Raw genomic sequence first — 20401 nt, forward strand, 5'->3', positions numbered from 1 at the left:
GGAAGGATGCAGGGTTTGGAGGCAGGATCCGGGGTTTGGAGGCAGGATCCAGGGTTTGGAGGAAGGATGCAGGATTTGGAGGCAGGATCCAGGGTTTGGAGGCAGGATGCAGGGTTTGGAGGCAGGATGCAGGGTTTGGAGGCAGGATCCAGGGTTTGGAGGAAGGATCCAGGGTTTGGAGGCAGGATCCAGGGTTTGGAGGCAGGATGCAGGGTTTGGAGGCAGGATGCAGGGTTTGGAGGCAGGATGCAGGGTTTGGAGGAAGGATCCGGGGTTTGGAGGAAGGATGCAGGGTTTGGAGGAAGGATCCAGGGTTTGGAGGCAGGATCCAGGGTTTGGAGGCAGGATGCAGAGTTTGGAGGCAGGATCCAGGGCCAGATCTCCTGGGCTCTTTTCCTGGCTGTGCCACCGACTTGCTGTGTGACCTTGGGTGAGTCCCATCCCATCTCCAGATTCCCGATTTTCCTGTCTCAGTGGGAGGGGGGACAGCAGCCAGATTCCCACTAGGCTGGAGTACAGCTGGTATTGGTGAGCTGCTGGGCTTTCCTTGAGGGAGCAGTGACCCCAGAGGGGCCAGGAGCTGCTCCCGAGGTTCCTTTGGACACAATAACCTTCCCAGCATCTGTTCCCCGTGCTTGACCCGGGATAAACAGTTCCAAGCTTTTCAGTGCAAGGTGGAAAATATGGAAAATCTGCATTCAGCCTGGAGCACCTATCCCTCCTTCTGCCACAGACACTCCCGAGGGCTGGCCAGCTTGTAATTATTAACTAATTACTGCGCAGCAATCGCTGTGCCACAGGCTACAGGAAGTAGGGGCACTCAGGAACAGGCAGTGTCCCACAAATCCCAGCCTCCCCTTATCTGTCCTTTTGATTTTTGCCGGGTTGGTGTCTGGCTGCAGCCCTGCCCCTCGAGCCAGGACACGATTCCTGCCGCTGGAATTCTCCACACACTGTTTGCTTTTGGTGTTTGCAGTCGGGGCACTGAAGGCCAGTGTTAGTCCAGAGCAGGGAACAGCCACATCCCGGGGCCGTGGCTGGGAGGAGGAGCCCTTGGCAGGGCTTGCCAGTGTTCCCCATCCTGCCTGAGAGACACCACATCCAGGGGGGAGCATTCCCAGCCCACCCCACAGTGCAGGCATTGATCCCGGGTGTTCCCTGGGCACGGCACTGCCCAGAGGAGGTGAAGGAGCAGCTGGGACTGAAAAGCCTCTCTTTATCCCAGGATTGGGCATGGACAGGGAGCTGCTCTGCCAGTGGGGCTGTGGGATGCTGGGACCTTCTGTGTGGGACGCAACAGAGTTGGTCCCCATGTCCCACTGGGATGGGATGGGATGGAGTCAATCCCAGGGGCCTTTTGGGATGGGATGGATTCAGTCCCAATGGCCTGTTGGGTTGGAATGTGATAGAGTTGGTCCCCATGTCCCACTGAGATGGGATGAGATGGGATGGAGTCAGTCCCTGTGGCCCTTTTGGGATGGGATGTGATAGAGTTGGTCCCCATGGCCCTCTGGGATGGGATGGGATGTGATGGAGTCAGTCCCCATGTCCCTTTGGAATGGGATGTGATGGAGTCAGTCCCCATGGTCCCTTTGGAATGGGATGTGGTGGAGTCAGTCCCCATGGCCCTCTGGGATGGGATGGGATGTGATGGAGTCAGTCCCCATGTCCCTTTGGAATGGGATGTGATGGAGTCAGTCCCCATGGCCCCTTTGGAATGGGATGCAATGGATGCAGTCCCGTGGCCCTTTTGGGATGGGAGGTGGTGGAGTTGGTCCCCACGGCCTGTTGGGGTGGGATGGGCTGTGAATGAGTCAGTCCCCACGGCCCACTGGGATGGGATGCAATGGAATTGGTCCCCATGTGCCACTGGGATGGGTGTGCTGGGAATGCTGCCTGTTATTGGGGGTCCACAGGACCTGGGGGACAGCACAGAGCCTGTGTCACCCCTCACTGCCACCTCAGCCAGGGCAGGGGAAGAACTTGCACTGTGGCCTTGCCCATCAGCTGGAATAATCTACTTTTTGAGGAAGAGCTGGAGTCTGGAATGCTGCCCAGTGCAGGGGGAACTCACTGTAGGCAAGGAACGCCTGAGGGGTGCCCCGGGCAGAGCAGCCACGGGGTTTGTTTCTCTGCTGGTTTGGTGTTTGGTTCAAGGCTGAAAAGTTCCCTGCTGTGGGTGTGGGGTGGGTGAGGATGGGCTGTCAGGGCCAGCACAGATCCTGTCACCACCCAGAGCCGCAGGGAATGGGGACACAGGGAGGAGAAGCTGCAGGGGTGGGAGTTGGAGCCCCGCAGTCCTCGCCTTGACCAGGCACCTCCGGGCTGTTCCTGCCCTTTGGAAGGGTCCCAAAAAGGCTGTGGATGGTCCTGGCAGCACCTGGGCAGTGCCTGGGGTTTAGGCAGGAATTTGGAAACACCATTTGCAATGTAAATTGGGGGGGAGGGGGGAGAGGGGGGACAGAGAAACGATGTTGTGTGCCTGGGGAGTCTGAGGAGGAGGCAGAATTAGTGGTTTTACTGCTCTTTTTGGTTACAGCCAGAGATTGGTTTGTGCCTCATCCAAATTAAAATGCAGAGAGCGTCTCAGTGTCCCCAGACTGCTCCCTCCATTAAACAAACCAGCACAACACCCCCACACCACCTTCACATCCCTCCCTCCCACCAGCCTCCTGCTTTAGCAACAACTCCCAAAGCCCCTGGAACAGAGCAGGAGCAGCAGGAGCTTTCCCATCATTCCTGTTGATGCCCTGGCCCTGGAGAGGCAAACCTGGAATGCACAGAAGTGCCCATCGTGCTGCTGAATCCCCTCAGACTCCAGTGCAGCCACACAGGGATGGAAAAACCAGCTATTTCCTCAGTGCAGAAGGTGCAGAGAAAAGGTCCATCCGAGTCATTCCAATTCCAGGAAAACACGGCACAGTGTCTGAGGGAGAAGGAGGACTTTTATAAATTACCACTAGCAGCATGTGTTCTATTTAAGTACTTAATCCCCTTCAATCCCTTCTTATTAACGATTAATTGTGCAACTAATTGCACTATCATAGCATGGCAAGCACCCTGGGCTGCAGTGGGCACGACCAACCCCAGCAGATAAGAACTGGGTGCAGTGGGGAGAGGGGGGCACTGATGCTCTGCTGTGTGAACCCAGGCCAAATCCCTCTCTCTCTTTGGGCCTCAGGATTATAATCCTTCCTTATCTCGAGCATTTCCTATGAAGCAACAATTTATCAGCTGGTGAGGCAGGACAGGAGGATTGAAAACACCCGAGCGAGCTCTGAGCAGCCCTGCTCAGTGTCATCCCTTCTCATCCCGAGCTTTTGTGGCTTGGAGTCTCCTTGGCTCCTGGGAAAAACCAGGAGGAAACAGCTTTGCGTTTTGGCTGGGGGAAGGAGGGGAAAAGCACTATATATGAATTTATTTCCGTTGGTTTCTGCTTCTGATGCCTCACAAAAGCCCAGCAGGCTGCAGGCACGTGCTCAGCCCAGCACCTCTCTCCTCCCAGCAGTGTCCAAGGACTCGTGAGCCCGGCCCTGTGTTTTCCCGGGAGAGATCTCTCTCCCTCGTGCTCTCTCCCTCTGTTTATCTCTCCCCTGGGCTCTGTTATCTCCCTCGGTTTCCAAGGCTCGTGCAGAAACCAATCCTGCTTGTCAAGGACGTTGGAGCTGTGGGGGGACTCCACCAGCACTCAGCGAGGGTTGGGACAGGTTTTAAAGTACGGGGGGGGAGGCAAAGTGGAAAAATTATCTTTAAAAAAGCAAAAAAAAAAAAAAAAAGAGATAATTTCATTACTTTAAACCCCACCAAACACACTTGCTTTGTCTGCCATCCCTGCAGCTTTGAGGACACGGGGCTGGGGCTGGGTTTGGCTGGGTGAGCCAGATGTTATTTACAGTTTAACGAGGAACAAGGTTTATCTAAACACTGTGTGCTCGCAGAGTTCCCAGATAGGCCTGAAATGTTGCCCTCGGTGGGGAGGCGAGCGGGGCTTTGCAGGCACTGGGGCGTGTTTGATCTGTTGGTACATGTTTCACCTGGGATCTCTCTGTTCCCCATCCAGCCCTGTCCGTGTTTGCTCTGACAGGAAAATATCATAGTTGTGGTGGTGCCTGGCTGTGCTGGGGCGAGGGTTTTAGGCAGGGAGGTGACCCCAGGCAGGGCAAGGATGCCCTGCTGCTCCCTCAGGGGCAGTCTCCTGGAAGGCAGCAGCTCCCCAGGGTGGGATCCTGGAAGGCTTTCACCATCACAGGGCCTCTCAGGGCTCTTGGGCAACCCACAGCCTCCTTGTGGCACCCCTGTATCCAAGGAAAATGGTTTGAGGAGAAGGGAGAGCCATCCCTGGAGCCGTTTGTCCTGAGGAGAGGGTGTCCCAAAGCCTGGCACCTTGGCAGCAACGCTCTGGCCAAGTCTGCTGCCTCCAAACAGTGCTGGTGCCACCCTGGCATCCCTGGCAGCCACCTCTTGGCTCAGGAGGATTTTTTTAAATCCCCTGCCTTCCTCCAGCAGCTCAGTGGGACAGAATTCCCTGCTCACCAGCTGGAGGGTGATCCCTTCCCTCGTGGGGAGGCTCTGGATCTGGGAAGCAGAGCCAGGAAGGGTCACAGAGGTGCCCACCTGCACATCCCACCCTGGCTGGGGCTCTGAGATCATCCTGATGAGGAGGGGTTGGGATGAGAGATGTTGCAGCTTTGCTTTTTCTCCTTCTGGGGGAGAGGGATCCAAAAGCAATTACGGCTCCTGCAGTGCTTTGAAATCCTCTGATTCCTCAAGCGTTGGCTCCTCGTGCTCCCTACCTGTGTGGCTGCTCTTCCCTCCCATCTCAGGGGGAAAATCCACGTGCACAAAGCCCTCCAAGGGTGGGTGCACAACTGGTTTAAGATTAAATAGCAGATTAGTTCAATCCTTGGCAGGGAAGGAGACTGGCAGTGTTTGCTCGCTACCTTCCCACCATGTGACTATTCCCCAGCTTTAAATAGATTTGAAACCCTGCTGCAAAGGGCTTTGTGTGCCTAATGCCAACCAGGGGCACCACTGCTCCAGAGCTTCATCCTGGGGGAAACCCAGCCTGGAGCTGGCACTGGGAGGTGCTGCAGTAGGGACAAGTAGGTCAGGAACACCATCCCCTCTCCTGCTTTCCCTGCTGCTGCTGCAGGAAGATCAGGCCAAGGGCGGTGGGAGGCTGGTTTAGGAGCAGTGTCAGCTCTGAGGAGCTGCTGGATCCCAACTGGGAGCTTGCTGGGAGAGGAGGAAGCACTAATCCCATGGGAAGCTGTTTGTACAGCCTCTCCAGCTCCTCCTCCCATGCCAGGGCTGGGGGGGGGGGCATGGAAATCCAGGTGGACTGTAGAGGTTTCAGCCTTTTTCTGAGCCCTTTTTCTCAGGGCAGAGCAAGGCAGGCTTTTCTAGTCTCCCAGAAAACCTGTGGCAAAGAGCTGAGCCCTGGATTGTTCCCAGTGCTGGTGGTGCTGCTGCTCCCCAGGAATGTTGTGCTTCTGTTTGTACTAAAACCCTTCTCCATTTTTTTGGGGGAAGGTTTGATCCTGTCGAGATCCTTTGCTTCCAGCATCCCTCTGGAAAGGAGTGATCCCCTTCTCACAAGGATCTGGCTGGCATTTCTTGCTGTCCCCCCCCCCTTTTCCTGCCCCAGAGGTGGCTGCATTTCCTGGATTCCCCAGGGATTCCACGGGGCTCTCGGGTGTACAGGATGTGATTTCTGTTCCTTTAAATACCCTCCCCAGGAATGCTTTTGGAAAGGGGAGCAGGGCAGCAGGGCTGGGTGATCCCCCTGCTCAGCTGTCCCTCTGGTCACACCCCTGGGCAAAGCCAGCTCCTGGGGCTGCTCCCACATTTCAGCAGGAGGGATTAACCACCCCCAGCCCTCGTTTTGCAGCGAATCCTTTCCTTCCAGCCTTGAATCCCTTCCTTCCAGCCTTGAATCCCTTCCTTCCAGCCTTGTTCTCACGTGCCAGGAAGGGAGGCTTTGAGTGCAGGATGAAATCACGGGGCACGGGAGGAAAATTCCAGAGTTTTCTGTTATAAGACAGAGCAGACAACCCCTCCTGGCTCCTCCTGACCACTGCAGGGAAGGTGAATCCCCAATTTCCATGTGCTCCTGTCTGCAGTCACAGACCAGCCTGCAGCTCTGGGAGCTCTGTGTGGGCTGGGAAAGAAGGAAAGCTCTAATTAAAAAAGGGGGAGGAAAAAAAGGAAAAGGAGGAAAGAAAACAGCAGTTAGGAAGGCAGCAGACCCCACATAACCCGTGTGTGAGGGTGTTGCACGGGTTCATCCAGCGGGATTGGAGCTGCAGGTGTGTTGGGAATGTTCCTGGGGGAGAGGCTCGGTGGGACTTGGGCTCTCCTGCACCAGGAATCTTCTCCCATAACGTGGATTCTCCTTCCCATGTAGCAATAAAGGAAGGGCAGGTGCTGACAGACTCAGCCACAGGTTAAACACTCCTGGGAGAGAAAATAAGAGGCTTTGTGTTCCTGAGAATGACTCCTTGGCACCTCCTTCGCTGCCTCTCCAACCACCCGGGAGTGCTGAGTGCCAGCTGCTGGGGTGGCAGGGCTGGGTTTGTCTTTCTGGGAGTGTCTTTCATGCAGCAGGATCCACGAGCACTTTGCTGGATGTCCGTGGGCATTCAGGACCCTCTCTGGGTGGGACGTGGCAGGAGGTGACACTGGGAGAGGCCAGCACAGGACATCAGGTCTCCAGGGGCTGGTGAGGAGCAGGCAGGCTGGGGCCAACCTTCCTGGGATGCAGCTTGGATTGTGTTAGTTAATTGGCAGTCAGTAATCAGTGGAGTGTCATAAAAGCAAGGCCCAGGCTGGTTTTTGCTGGTCGTGTTCCTCCTCAGCAAGTAATTGCTCGGGGTACCCAGAGCTGTGAAGGACGTGCAATAAAGGGATGGGAGGTGGAAGTGAGTCATGGAAGAGGGGAGGGAATGGCTAAACATCACACAGCCCAGCAGCAGCACCTCCAGGAGCATCCTGGTTGCTGCTGCCCCAGCAATCCCAGCACAGCTCTTGGCTCCCAGCTCTCCTGGGCTGTGGTCACACTGCCAGGATCGAGGGTGGGACACGTGCCCTGAGCTCCCAAGTGACCCTAAATGAAGCCTCAATAACTCAGACAGCTGCTGTAGCAATAGTGAGTGTGGAAGGGAGGGTCTGTCTCAGAGGGGAAAAGTCCTGTGGTTCTGCTGAGACTCATCTCCCACTGCCTGCCCTCCTGGAGCAAACCCGCTGGGATGGATGGGATGGGATGGGATGGATGGGATGGGATGGGATGGGATGGGATGGGATGGGATGGGATGGGATGGGATGGGATGGGATGGATGGGATGGGATGGGATGGGATGGGATGGGATGGGATGGGATGGGATGGGATGGATGGGATGGGATGGGATGGGATGGATGGGATGGGATGGGATGGGATGGGATGGGATGGGATGGGATGGGATGGGATGGGATGGGATGGGATGGGATGGGATGGGATGGGATGGGATGGGATGGGATGGGATGGGATGGGATGGGATGGGATGGAGCAGGGGACCTGCTGGTCCACAGCGGCTGCGAATCCAGGCTGCTCATCCCCCGGGGATGCCGAATCCATGGGAACACTGACACTGTCAGGGCATGGACAATGTGAGCCCTGAGCTCCCCCCCAGCCCCCCAGGGATGGTGGGGTGGCCACACTGCACAGTTGCAGCCTATTGTTGTTCCAGCTGAACACTGGACACTTTTCTCAGGTTAGGGGAATAAGTGCCCAGTGTTTGGAGGCCTCTGGAATAATGACTGTCATTTTAATGCCTTCCTCAGAGCTGCCCTGATCTCACCAAGAGCCGGGGAGGGAAGAGCCAAGGGAGAGCTGCTGATTGCACCACACGGGGCTGAGAAAGGCAAAATATACAAAGGCAGAACAAACCTCCTTTGTGTGCTCCTGTTACTGGGCTCATTGTCAGCACCGGCACAAATGGGAGGGGAAATGTGCATCCAGCAAAGGGTTTTCCTTCCCCTCCCGCCCCTGCCTGGAGTACAGGTTATAATCCCAGCCCTGGAAGTGTCCAAGGCCAGGCTGGATAAACTTGGAGCAAGCTGGGATACTGGAACGTGTCCCTGCCCATGGCAGGAGTTGGAACAAGATGAGCTTTAAGGTCCCTTCAACCCAAACCAGTCTGGGATCCCATGATTCTGTAAAGTCTCCAAAGGCTGGGCTGGCAGGAAGTTTTCCCCAGCATCCACCCTTCCCAGGCTATCCCTGTGTCTGCCTCAGGGGTCTGTACGTGCTCCATGTGCCTGTGCCTGTGCCATTAAACAACTTACAGCTGGAATTCTGCAAAGGAGGGATGGGAGCACTGCTGTGCTGGACAGGGCATCGCATCCCAGGGGAATTCAGCCCAACTGGGAGGGAGGAAGGAAGTGTCCTCATTCTTGATTTATCTCTGGGAAGCCCAGGCATTCCAAGAGGGTCAGAGCCGGAGTGGGAGCCAGTCTCAGGCATTTGCCACAGGATCATTTGTCCTCCCGAGCCTCCTCCCAGCTGTGGCTGTGCCAGGGGAGGACAGTGATGTCCTGGCTGCCACAATCCCATTCCTGGTGTGCTGCATCCCTTGTGATCATGGAAGGCAGTAACACAGGAGGGAAAAGGAACTGCAGAGTGAGGATGGCCTGGCTCCCTGGGGATGCCAAGCTCCCTTTTCAATCATGCCCAGGGCAGTGGCTGCCCTGGGATGATGGTCTTGCTGTTTGCTGCAGGGCTCCTGTAGATTAATAGGAATTGATGGTGCTCCTTTCCCTGCAGGATCTTGACCTCCTGGCAGGGGGGAGATGTCAGGCAGGGTTGAGCTGCGGGAGGCAAATGAGCAGGGAGGAGAGCTCTGGCCTTGCTCTCTCCCCTCCTCACTCACCTTTTGGGGAGAGGAATTCCTGAAAACCCCTCTGCCTGCTGGGCAGGGACCAGGGCCCATCCCAGCACTGGGCAGGATGTGGCCCCAGCTCTGCTGGTCCCCACTGCAGGACTCACCCACTTGGGCTGTGCTCTGTCTGTGCTGGGGAGGGAGCTTGGCACCCCAGGGAGGGTTTCAGGCCGACTGAGTGGCCAAGGAGATGTTCATTTGGTGGTCAGGGGCTGATGTCCTTCCCTGCCCCTCCCTCCTCTCCCTGGGAGCATTCCCAGCTGCCCCAGAAAATTCGGCATCATCCCTGGTGTGTGTTTGAGTCGTTTCCCTCTGACCCCCCAGAACAGCCTCAAGTCACTCCCCATTTCCTTCCACACACCTCTGAGCACCTGAACAGGGCCCTGCAGAGGAAATTCGGAGCGGAGGAGGAGGAATTTGGGTCGTGCTGAGCTCCTGTTTGCACAGGAATGTGCACCACGGAGGGGCCGAAATCTCTCCCATCTCCTGCTCTCAGACGCCTTGGCAGCTCCTGCAGCTTTTCCCTGCTCCTCCTCCGTGCTGGAGCTTGGGAGGGAGAACCTCAGCCGGCCAAGACGGACCTGGAAAGGGCTGCCCGGCACGGGGGGAGCTTTGGTTGGGTCTGGCTTTGTCTCGGTGCTTTGCCCTGTGAGGAGGGGCGGGTGTTTGGTGCCGGGGTTGGTTGTTTGTTTGTTTAGCCCCGTGTTTGCTGAGCAAACAGGGCTCCACGAGCAGAATTCCCCATTTCTCTGATCCTTGCAGGAGTGAATCAGTGCCACCTAATAGCTGCAAGCAGGAGCTGTAGCTGCTGAACGGGACTGTTCATTTTGCCTTGTAAACACAAGCGTTAATCTCTGTGGGGATTCAAAATTTAAAAAAAAAAAAAAGGCTTAAAAGAAGCAAACTATTCCCTCCAAGCTTTCCACTCTTTCCTCTGGGAAATGGGGGCGTGAGGCTGTTAAAATGGTGAGGAAAATATGGAGGCACTTAGCATTTGTGAAAAGCAATAAAGCAGTTAGTGCTCCACAGCTTTGCTTCCGAGGCCCTGCCAGGTGCTGGAGGAGAAAGGGAACAGTTTCTCTCACTGGTGATGCCTAAAATACCTGTGCCATGAATTGCAGGGCAGGGAACCGGCAGTTTTTGGGTGTAGTAATGCAAGGGCGATCCACGTGGACAGTGGGAACAGTTCAGTGAGTGTGGTCACTGCCCGTGCGGTGACACAGCGTTTAAAGGATCGTTAACTCCTTGTCTCGATCCTGCGAGGAGCTTTTCCTGATGGGATTCGGCTTTGGGCTCTTTGAAGTGTTTTAGCCAAGTATTTACTACCCGACTGTATTACAGTAAATGCAGATCACTCACCCTGCTGGCTTTAATCCCCGGTCCTTGGCCACATTCCAAGCCGGGTGATTTCATTTTCCGCCTGTTGATGCCTAAACTCCCGATTGCCAGTTTTAAACTGCTCCTTCCCCTCCTGTCCTACCGTGCAACTGTCGTGTTAGTGCACGTTGGGAACCATCAGCTCCCTCCATCCCCGGAGCCTCCAGCGCAGGGGTTGCCGTGGTTCCTGTCGGGCTGGAAAACAAAGGGGTGGCATCGCTTTGCTCAGCGAGTGCCACTTTCTCTCCCAAAGTCAATAAATGCCTCTGCTTCCTTTAGGACACTAAACGTGGTGGGAAAAAAAACCAAAAAACAAAAAACAAGAGGAATTCTCCCTTTGAAATCCATGCTGGGGGAGAGGGCTGGGCTGCTCCTTTCAGCTCTAAAGGGGATTCCTTCTCCCAGAAGGAATTCAGATGGAGAGGGGATGAAGCCCCTCATACCCCGGGGTGCTGGGGTGTGGGGAGGGGTGCCCGCTGGGGACCCCACATTTCCTGACCCTACATCACCCCTGCAGCCTTCTGGCGTGTACACTGTGGATGCTTTCCTTCCAGGAATGGAGCAAATCCCAGTTTTAGGGGGAACCTTATGGCCACTGGGGCCGGGGCAAATTCCTCTGGGGAGGGGCGGAGGGCTGAGGACAGGAACAGCCTCATAAAATTCCAGCTGACAAACATTGGAATGGGAACTCCATCAACAGGTGCCAAGCAGGTCCAGGTGTAGCTGGAACAAACAGCCCCAGCTGCCCGGAGGCGTGAGGATGAGGAGCAGGGAACAGGCCCGGGGCAGCTCGGGAATGGCAGGAGAGGCAGGGAATGGCAGGAGAGGCAGGGAATGGCAGGAGAGGCAGGGGAATGGCAGGAGAGGCAGGGGAATGGCAGGAGAGGCAGGGAATGGCAGGAGAGGCAGGGAGCCATCCCGGTGCTATTTTTACCCCCACCCCAGTTCCTCTCCGAGGAGGTTTATATTTAGCAGCCTGGAGCTGCTGGCATTCCTGTAGGAGGCAAGGGGGGGGAAGGATTGGGATTTGTGGAGCAGAGTTTTTTGCCAGCCTGGAGCCAACGTGAAAACGCGAGCTCAGGAGCCTCTGTAGCTTTTTCTTTGTCAGGAGCAAAACCTGACCCTGCTTTTCCAGGTGGGTTTTTTCCTTGGGTACCTGCAACGCTGGCAGTGTTTCCACGCACCAGCAGCGCCCTGGTTCGAACTCACTCAGCTTGCAAGGTGAGGAGTCAGATTGGAACCGTGGGCTGGGGAAAAGGTCTCCAAAGCAAGTGTAAAGCTCTGCCTTCCCTCCCAAAGCAACAGCGCTGCTTGGAGGCGTTATTTGGACCACGAGGAGGGCGCCAGCAGGGACTTTGTTAATGCAGCATCACCAGTGCCACATCTTTATTGTCAAAGCACGTTTCTGTCGTGCTGAGGAAACGTTTCAGTGTCTGCAGGCTGAAGTGGATGTGTCTGTCATCCTCCTGCCTCACTTCCCAGCTCCAAGCAGCCTCCAGCCTCCAGCCTCCCTTCCCACCCCCAGCAAACACCCCAGCCCCGATTCCAGGCAGGACTGAGCCTTCACTTTTAAGGTGTTTGCAGCGTTGGGGGTGGGAGGTGAGTGGGGGTGGCTGAGGCGTGTGAGCGCCCAGGATTCGGGTGAATCCCAGGGATTTTCAGGGGATTCACCCACTGCAGGGTGCCATGCCTCACCGCAGAGCCTGGCAGGCACCCAAACGGAGTGTTTATATTGCTGACGGGTAATCTTTTAAGCTTTCAGATGCAGGCATGTCAGCCCGAGTGTTCCCGTTGTCCTGGCGACGGGGATGCGCCGGCTCCCGGATGCTGTGTCTGATCGCATCAGCCTGGAATGCGATCACCGTTTGTTTGTGCTGATAAGCCTCGGAGGGGGCTGGGGGGGAGTGGGGACAGCCAGGGAAGAGCAGGGACACCCAGGAGTAGGGGGCCGACCTGCTCCAGGGCTGCGGGGGAAGGCACGGGATGTGGGAATGAGCCCCTCGGAGCGGGAAGGAACCTCTCCGGGTAGTTTTGGTGCCTGTTGGGTACCAAGGGTTGATTTGCCCCTTCAGATCCTCCCTTGGGTTGGTGGGTCAGAGCAACATTAAGGAGTGGAGAGCTGCTAATGGAAAATCCCCTGCCAGGAAGGTGAGAGGGTGGAGAGGATAAGGGATGGTGGAGGAGCATCCCTACACTCATGGGACTGGGGAGAGGGACAGAGCTGTGGCTGGCTGAGGGTAAGACACTGATGTCCCATCCTTGGAAGTGTCCAAGGCCCTGTTGGACAGGGCTTGGAGCAACCTGGGCCAGTGGAAGGTGTCCTTGCCCATGGCAGGGGGTGGAATAAGATGAGCTTTAAGGTCCCTTCCATCCCAAACCATTCCCTGATTCCATGACAGCAGGGAGCTGCCAGGACAGCAGGCTGGGTGCTGGCTCTGTGCTGGCCAGGAGGAACAGCACCAGAGTGCAGCAGGGCTGGTGCTGGAGCCCAAACCCTGCCCAGACAGCTCTTCCAGCCTGATCCCATCCGTGCTGCTGAGCCTGGGAAGAGCCAGAGCAGGAAAGGAAAAGCAAAGCAGTGCCCAGAGCGAGCTCCCGTGGCTGCTCAGCCCCAGCACACTTTGCCATGTGCCCCGGGAGGGTTTTCTTCCTTTAAGGGTTTTATTGCTTTAATCAGATCTCCGGCTTAAGGCGACTCTAATGCCCATCAGGATGAGTCACTGGGGCTCACGAGGGAGCCCAGAGGTCAAAGCATCTCCCCGTGCTGTGACTCTGGGGGATCCCCCCAGCCCATCCTGGCTCCACTCAGCTTTTTGCTGCTGGCTCAGAAAGTCTTTCGTGCAAGGGCAAAGCAGAGCCCGAACTGCCAGGGGAGAGGGGCCTCCCTGCACAGGGAGGAGGGTGGGATTGAGTCTTTTCCGTCACTATTTACTCTTTCTTGCCTTCCTTGTACGTCTACCCTGCTCTTCCCCAATCCAAGCATTCCCAGAGTTTCCAAGGATGCCACGAGGCACAGCCTGTGTTGGTAGTTGGGACAGAGCGTGCTCAGCCCTGTCCTGGGCTCGGAAAAGAAGCCCCCCTGCCCCTCTTGACAATCTCCAGCTCTTAAAAAACGAGGAACCCAAATTTCCCTGGTGGCCACGTGGCTCCTCATCTGCTCTGACACAGCAGTGGTGCCTTGGAGATGGGGATGTCCCAGGGGACCCCTGCAGGTCCCCAGATGGGGGGAAATTTGGGTTGGGGTGCTGCCAGAGCCCCAGAGAGCAGGAGCTGTGGGGCTGGGGGGGATGGAATCCTGTGTGTTGTGCAGCCTTCTCAGCCTGCTCTCCCTTCCCTGCAGGGCTCTGGCAGCACGAGGGAAAAATGAACAAGATGAAAAACTTCAAGAGGAGGTTTTCGCTCTCGGTTCCGCGGACAGAGACCATCGAGGAGTCGCTGACGGAGTTCACAGAGCAGTTCAACCAGCTCAACAACCAGAGGAATGAAGGTAAGGAGCCCCCAGGCCCCTGATGTGCTGCTGGGGCCGGTCAGGAGCATCTGGGGTCAGTGCTGCCAGCAGGGATCTCCTCTCCAGCCCCCAGGCTGTTCAGTGGGTGTGCGTGGAAAGTTTCTGCCCCTCTGTCGGGGTTGGTTCCTCATCCATCCCCCGGGGTTAATAACACCTTGTCATTAAATGTGAAGAGGGATTTATACTTGCATAAGGAAAGACTTATGGGAGGGAAAGGTATTTGCACAAAACGGGGAGGAATGACACATCTGTGGTCAGGGTTGGGAGTGGGAAAGTGTGGGATCTCCTCCTGCCTGCCCAAAGCACCTCCCCGTGCTGGGACTCTGGGGGGCAAAAGTGGGCTGTGAGCCCTCTCCAGGGCTACAGGCTGATGCTTCCCCCGAGCCAAGGGGGCTGTTCTCTCTCTTCTGGGCATCACATCTCCTCCTGGACCCACAGCCTTCCCCTGGGAGGCCGTTCTCAGGGCCCCAGGGAGGTTTAGGGTTAACATCCCTTGTGCAAACAGAGCAGCCCTCGGTGCAGGCTGGGGCAGGCTCTGGGGCCGGGGGCAGAGCCGGGGAGGGGCAGGGCTGCAGGCACAGCGTGGGAGCAGCTCAGCCCCGTGGCCGTGCACGGGCAGGCAGAGCCTTTGGGCACCGGCTGGAGTTGGGCTCGGCCCCTCCAGGGCTGAACTGGCTGCTGTGGGTGCGAGCCTGAGCCACTCCCGGCCACCCCCTCGTGCCACTGCTGCCTCCCGTGCCACTGCTGCCTCCCGTGCCACAGCCCAGCCCCTCCGCGCTCCACTGGGCTCCAGCAGGGGCTGGGCCACGATGGAATGATGTCATTGCCTGGCACTGGTGGGGAGGGACCGTCCCTGTGCCAGCCAACCTGCTCCCAAGGAGAGATGCAGTAACCTAATTTAGAGCTGGCTCTCCTCGCTCCCGCAGCCCCTGAGGCTCCTTTATCTCTCCACACAGCCGGGCTGCCCCGAGCAGCGTCCCTCCCTCCCGGCCTCCTGCCCTGCTCCCACACACCTCCCCTCACACCCCAGCCAGCAGCCGGGGCTATAATTAGACTTGAGCCCTTAATTAGATGTGCAGAAGCTGTGGGGATAAAATGGGGCAAGGCTGAGGAAGTCCTGGGTGCTGAGAGCTGCTCCTGCTGTTGCCTTCCCTGGGGGAGCTGTGCTGGGATGGGGGAGCCCGGGCTCCCTGTCTGTGCCCTGCAAACCAGAGAGGTGATTCCCCCGTTATTCTGCTCGGATGAGGAGTCAGTCACGAGTCTTTCTTTGCCCCTGGATGGCAAACCAGTGCAAGCAGCATCTGCCAGTCCCTCCCTGGGATTTTGGGCTTGCTCCTTAAGTAGCCAGGAGAGAGAAAGAGCAAAGTCTGAGCAGAGCCCGGGGCCAGGACTGAGGGTGTTCCCAGCCCATGGTTAGAGGCTGGACCAGTACTAGACTGGGATGTGGTGTAGGAGATCCTCCTGCCTGGACCAGAACCAGTCCATGAGGAGGTGTGTTAGTAGATCCTCCTGCCTGGACCCAGGAATGCATCAGGGGCTCAGGATCTGCCAGCACCACTCTGGGGGTACAGCTCCTCCTGTGCAGCCTCGAGCTCTCCCAGGGCCAGCTCCCACTGATCCTCCCCACATGGATGTGGCACATCCTGGTCCCCTCCCCAGCTTTCCCTCCTTGGTGCCCCCCATTCCCTGGTTGCCCAGTTCCCAGTTTAGGTCCCATCCCTCTCCCACAGAGCCCAGGCCGTGCCCACCACCCCAAACCCGCTCCCTTCGGTGAGATCCCGGGGCTGAGCTTCCTGTGGGGATTGTGAACAACCCCGAGGAGTCACCTCCAGGGTGCCCTTAATCCCCTCTCCTGGTTGTTTATGGAGGGCCCTGACAGCCACATTTGTCTGAGGCATCTCTTGGCTGAGAATGAACCCTCCTGGCTGGGAACTCCTCACCCACATCCCTGTGCCAGGAGGCTCCTCAGGGGGAAGCCGGAGAGGGACAGACCAGAAGGGGGTTGTGCACCAGGGTTTGGGGTCAGGTTTGGGCTCCATGGGAGCTGCCTGGCCTGGAGAGGGCTCTGAGTTTAGTTCTCTCTGAGGTCTTGGTCGGTTTTGCAGGCGGAGAATCAAAATGCAGCGAGGGGAAAATAACTTTGCTCCAGGCATGGGGAGCAGAGCTGAGCCTGCAGCCGTGGCAGCAGCTCCTGTGCTGCTTCTCTTCCCCATGGAACAGCTCCACTGCAGTTTCACCTTCCCTGTTAGGATCTCTGGGGCTGCCCCTGGGCTGTCTCTGCCCTCCCCCGGGCTCCAGACCAGCCTGCAGGGATCCTGTCTGTCCTGGTGACAACAGTGACAGCTCAGGCTCTGTGATCACTGGCTCCAGAGACAAGTGCTAATCACAGCTCAGATCAACACCATCGGTTTTCCTTTCCTCACCTCGTGTAGCTCCTCAGGGAGTTGCTTGCAGGTTTTAGGTTCCCTCCAGCATCAGAAATCAGGGGGTAGCAGCATCGTGGCAGTCTGCACATCCCACAGGCTGGGAATGTCTGTGCCCACCCTCGGGGAGGAGGGGGATGCAGAGGCCAGACCTCCTCACCAGGTGCTCCAAGAATCAGAGAATCCCAGGCTGGTTTGGGTTGGAAGGGACCTTAAAGCTCATGGGCAGGGACACCTTCCACCAGCCCAGGCTGCTCAAGAGCATCTGCAGGAGCTGCCCTGGCTCATGGGACAGGACAAGGCAGGACCTTCTCCTGGGGACAAACCTCCCTCTGTTGGGTGTGTGGTGAGAAATCCCCAGCTCTGTCCCCTCTACCCTGGAGTTCTCATGACCTCACTCACAGGGGCTGATAAAACGAGGGAAAAAACAGGCTTTTTTTTCTTTTTCCAGGCTGGAAAAGCAAACAGCTTTTTCCATAAAACAGGGAAAAAACAGGCTTTTTTTTTCTTTTTCCAGGCTGGAAAAGCAAACAGCTTTTCCTGCCACAGGCAATGTCACCTTGGTGGAGCCTGACAATGCAAGGCTCCATTTTTTTCCAGAGGTATCAGGTCTTGGTGTGTCCCATCTGCTTTGATAAGAACTTGGTGGCATCCAGCAACAGCTCTTACCTGTGCCAAGGCTCTGCCCCAAACCAGCTGCTGCCTGCTCTGTGCTCCCAGGCCCAGATAAGGGCTGCAAAGGTAATTCCCAATTTGCACCGGCATAAAACAGAGCCAGATCTGACCTTGGGAGCTCAAGGCCCCAAAGAGGTGAGGACGAGTGGGCGGGAGGAGGATGAGTAATCCAAGCTCTGAGTGCAACAGAGCCTTGAGAGGAGAGAGTTCACACTTAGCAGAGTAATTAGAAGTCAGGCAAGCAGCGGAGGGTTCTGGCCCCTTTCCTTGGGAGATCAAAGCTTGTTTTGGCAGGGGCTGCGTTTAAATGTATTTCTGGAAGGGCGGGAGGCTCGTCAGCCGTGTCTGCGGTCTCACTTTAATTTGCTTTGATATCCCAGGCAGCCTCGTTGTTTGCAGGGTGTCAGGGCCCCCCCTGAGCCACGGGAAATGCTGAGCAGAATCAAGCAGCCCCTCACCTTTGCACGCCCACAGCTTCACATCTCCCCCCTCTGTGAGCACCCAGGAGGGTCCTCCAAGCCTGGGGGCAACTCCAGCCCTTGGGGAGCATCCCCGTGGGATTGGGAGTCCCTGAGTGCACCTTGGGACAGCCCAGGGTGTGCTGAGCTGGCACAGCCCCCTCCCCACTCTGGCCCCAGGGCAGCCCAAACACCTTTCCCCTCGTCCCTGCAAGTCTCCTGTGTGTTTTACCTGCTTTTCCCATCCCCTTTGGATGCACTGGAATATCCAGGTTGTCGATTGACCTCTGACTTCACATCTGGTGTTCATTTAGACGAGGAGATCGACACTGATCTACTGGTTCAAAGAGACAGTGCTGCTGGTTTGCACCTTTCAGGACAGGCTGCACCTTTTCCCAAGCTTTGGGGCTTTTTTTTTACCTATGGGAACCAGCACAAATTCACCCAGACCATCATTTAAGACAGATTAGTTGGAGTCCATTCAGTCAGATTTTAAATGGCTTTGGGGGTTGTTTGTTTGTTTGTTTGTTTGTTTGTTTTCCTGGCAGATAATTTGCTTAGGAAATGAGCAAGTGAAAAAGATTCGATCCAGTTTCATTGATCCACGTTCCTTTCACACCTGTGGTTAATTCAGGATGTTCCCTAATTGTTCCTGTACAAGCAGATGGACAGGAGGGGAAGGGACCAGAGAAGCAAAAAGGGGTGACTGTACCTTGTTTTTCCTGTCTGCCCAAAACCTCCTGGCGCTGTTTCAGGCCCTCTCAAGCCCAGTGGCACGGGCTGACCCCACCTCTAAGGTGTGGGCTGCCTACCCAGGACACCCTGCACCCCTCAGGTTCCCTGGTTTCCCGGTGACCATGGCACAAAACCACATCTTTTCCCAGGTCACTTGCCTGCCACCTCTCATCCATCAGAGCAGCAAACTGCAGCCAGGTCCCAGCCCTGCTCAGCACCCCGTGAAAAGCAGCCCTGCCTGCCCAGCCCTCAGCCATGAGATCATCGCTGGCAGAGCAGGGATTGTCTCCCTGCAGCCCGGGGAGAGGGCTGGGCCATGGGCAGGGGCCAGCCCGGGGCAGCAGCTCCTCCTCCCTGCCGAGTTTCCCTCTGCGATGTCTGCGGGGTGTCTGAAGGCAGAGTGGGGCATCCTTGGACCCTCCGGGTGTAATTTGGAGCGTGGCTGCAGAGGGGAAGGGCGTGGGATGGTCCTCCCTGCTTGGCCCCACACCTTTTCAGAGGGAGATGCATCCCTGCCCTGGGGGGGAGGTGGTTCTCCTCCATCCCAGCACACCCTCCTCCTGAACATCCCCTTGGAAACAGCATCCGTGTGGATCAGAGGAATCCACCTCGCTGGGCTCCAGGTGACCTGTGTTGAACCCAGCAGGGTTTGGCTGTGCCTCTGCCCGGGTCTGTGAGTGCCAGAGTGTTCCAGCTGTTAACTACAGAGTGAGGAGGGTTAGGTGCAAACCTCAAACTGGGGACCAGAAGGAGCTCAAGGGCTTATTTTGTCCTGATTTTCTCGCTCCTTTCAGGGTTTCTTGGGCTCACACTCTGAGGCTTCACACCCGGAGCCCTGAGAGAAGAGTTATTTTCCTGAGCTGCTTTGGTTTTCGAGAGAGCTCTTGTGCTCCTGGGGGCTGTGCCTGGCTCAGGGCAGCGGGTTGGGGCAGGAAGGGCCTGGAGTGGTTTGTTTTGCATTAAGTGACTCTGCAGCCTTTAATCCCAAACAACCTTCCAAGAAACGGTCACATCCTTGGAGGAAAGTGCCCTGATGCCTTTGGATTTGGTGGTTCCCAGGGCAGATGGGATGTGTGTGTGTGTGTGAACTCCTTGGAAACAGGGCTCTCTTTCTGTTTTGCTCCTGTATTGACCCAGCCCAGAGGGATCCAGAGCCATGGACAGGCACCTCGCTCTTCCTAAAGTGCAGGTGGTGTTTTGCCTAATGTGGCATTTTTTGGGAGGATAAATCTGGGAAGTTAAAGTGAATACTCATCTCTGCACAATCTCGGGGTGCTGCTGCAAGAAAGTTGAGAACTGGAATGGGATGTGGGAGCTCTGGTTGGCCTGGGGTGTGAAGAAGTTCCCCCCTCTGCATCCCCCTCCCTGTCTGTCAAGGAGACCCTCGTGGCAGGGGGATGCACAGGGTGCTTTGGGGGTGCTGGAGAGCAGAGCCCTGTGGGTGCTGAGGCACCAGGAGTCTGGAGCAAAAAGTAGGAATTCCCTTGGCCTCCCAGACACAGAGAAGGAAGAAGATATTCCCACGGCCCCAGAGCATCCCTGCACGTCCCTGCCCTGCTCGCACTCCCTTTTCTCCAAAGTAAGATCCCTGGCACTTCAGCCACCGCTCCAGCAGCTCCCTCTCCTGTCTTTTTGTCCTCAGACCTGGCTCAAGGGCACCTGCAGCTGGGACAGCTGGGCAGGGAATTCGGGGCCGACAGCAGCCCCCTCTCGCCGCCGGAGGTGGAAGGGCAGTCCCCGGTGGCCGTCAGGTACCGCAGCAACAACCAGCGCCGCTTCTCCATGGAGGCAAGTGCTGCTGCAGGCTGGGGAGGGGGCAGGGGGGACATGGGAACCTCTGGCTGTCACCTCCCTGCTGGCTGGAAGAGCCGGTGTTGGGTTCGTGGGGACCTGGCAGTGCCAGACTCAGCATCACCCCCGTGGTACCTGAGCGAGCCCAGGCACGTCCCCGTGAACACATCACCCCCCTTTTCCCTTTTCCTCTCACTGAGGGTCCCACAGATGCTGCCCCATCACTTCCCCATCCATAGCAGCTCTCCCTTCATCACCCATCTCCTCTGTCCCTCTCTGCAGGACGTCAGCAAACGCCTCTCCCTGCCCATGGACATCCGCCTGCCCCCCGAGTTCCTGCAGAAGCTGCAGATGGAGAGCCCGGAGTTCCCCAAGCCCCTGAGCAGGATGTCCCGACGGGCTTCCCTCGTAAGGCTCACTGGGCACTCGGGCTGTGCCAGGGGAGGGGCAGCTTGGACATCAGGAGGAATTTCCTCCTGGAAAGGGCGCTCAGGCATTGGAAGGGGCCTCCCAGGGAGGT

The 20401-nt window shown here is 57.0% G+C and overlaps 1 protein-coding gene across 2 annotated transcripts in view; it reads left to right on the forward strand.

Moving 5' to 3' along the window:
• The window catches only part of CDK18 (cyclin dependent kinase 18), a 51850-nt gene that overhangs the window by 24162 nt on the left and 7287 nt on the right, over nucleotides 1-20401 (forward strand). For both annotated transcript variants that reach the window (XM_064635533.1, XM_064635532.1), the window contains 3 exons: nucleotides 13632-13778; nucleotides 19733-19878; nucleotides 20164-20289. In XM_064635533.1, the coding sequence (XP_064491603.1) occupies nucleotides 13632-13778; nucleotides 19733-19878; nucleotides 20164-20289 (419 nt within the window). The remainder of the gene's footprint in view (nucleotides 1-13631; nucleotides 13779-19732; nucleotides 19879-20163; nucleotides 20290-20401) is intronic.

This window comes from Pseudopipra pipra, chromosome 25 (assembly GCF_036250125.1).
Source record: "Pseudopipra pipra isolate bDixPip1 chromosome 25, bDixPip1.hap1, whole genome shotgun sequence".
In the NCBI taxonomy this organism is placed as follows: domain Eukaryota; kingdom Metazoa; phylum Chordata; class Aves; order Passeriformes; family Pipridae; genus Pseudopipra; species Pseudopipra pipra.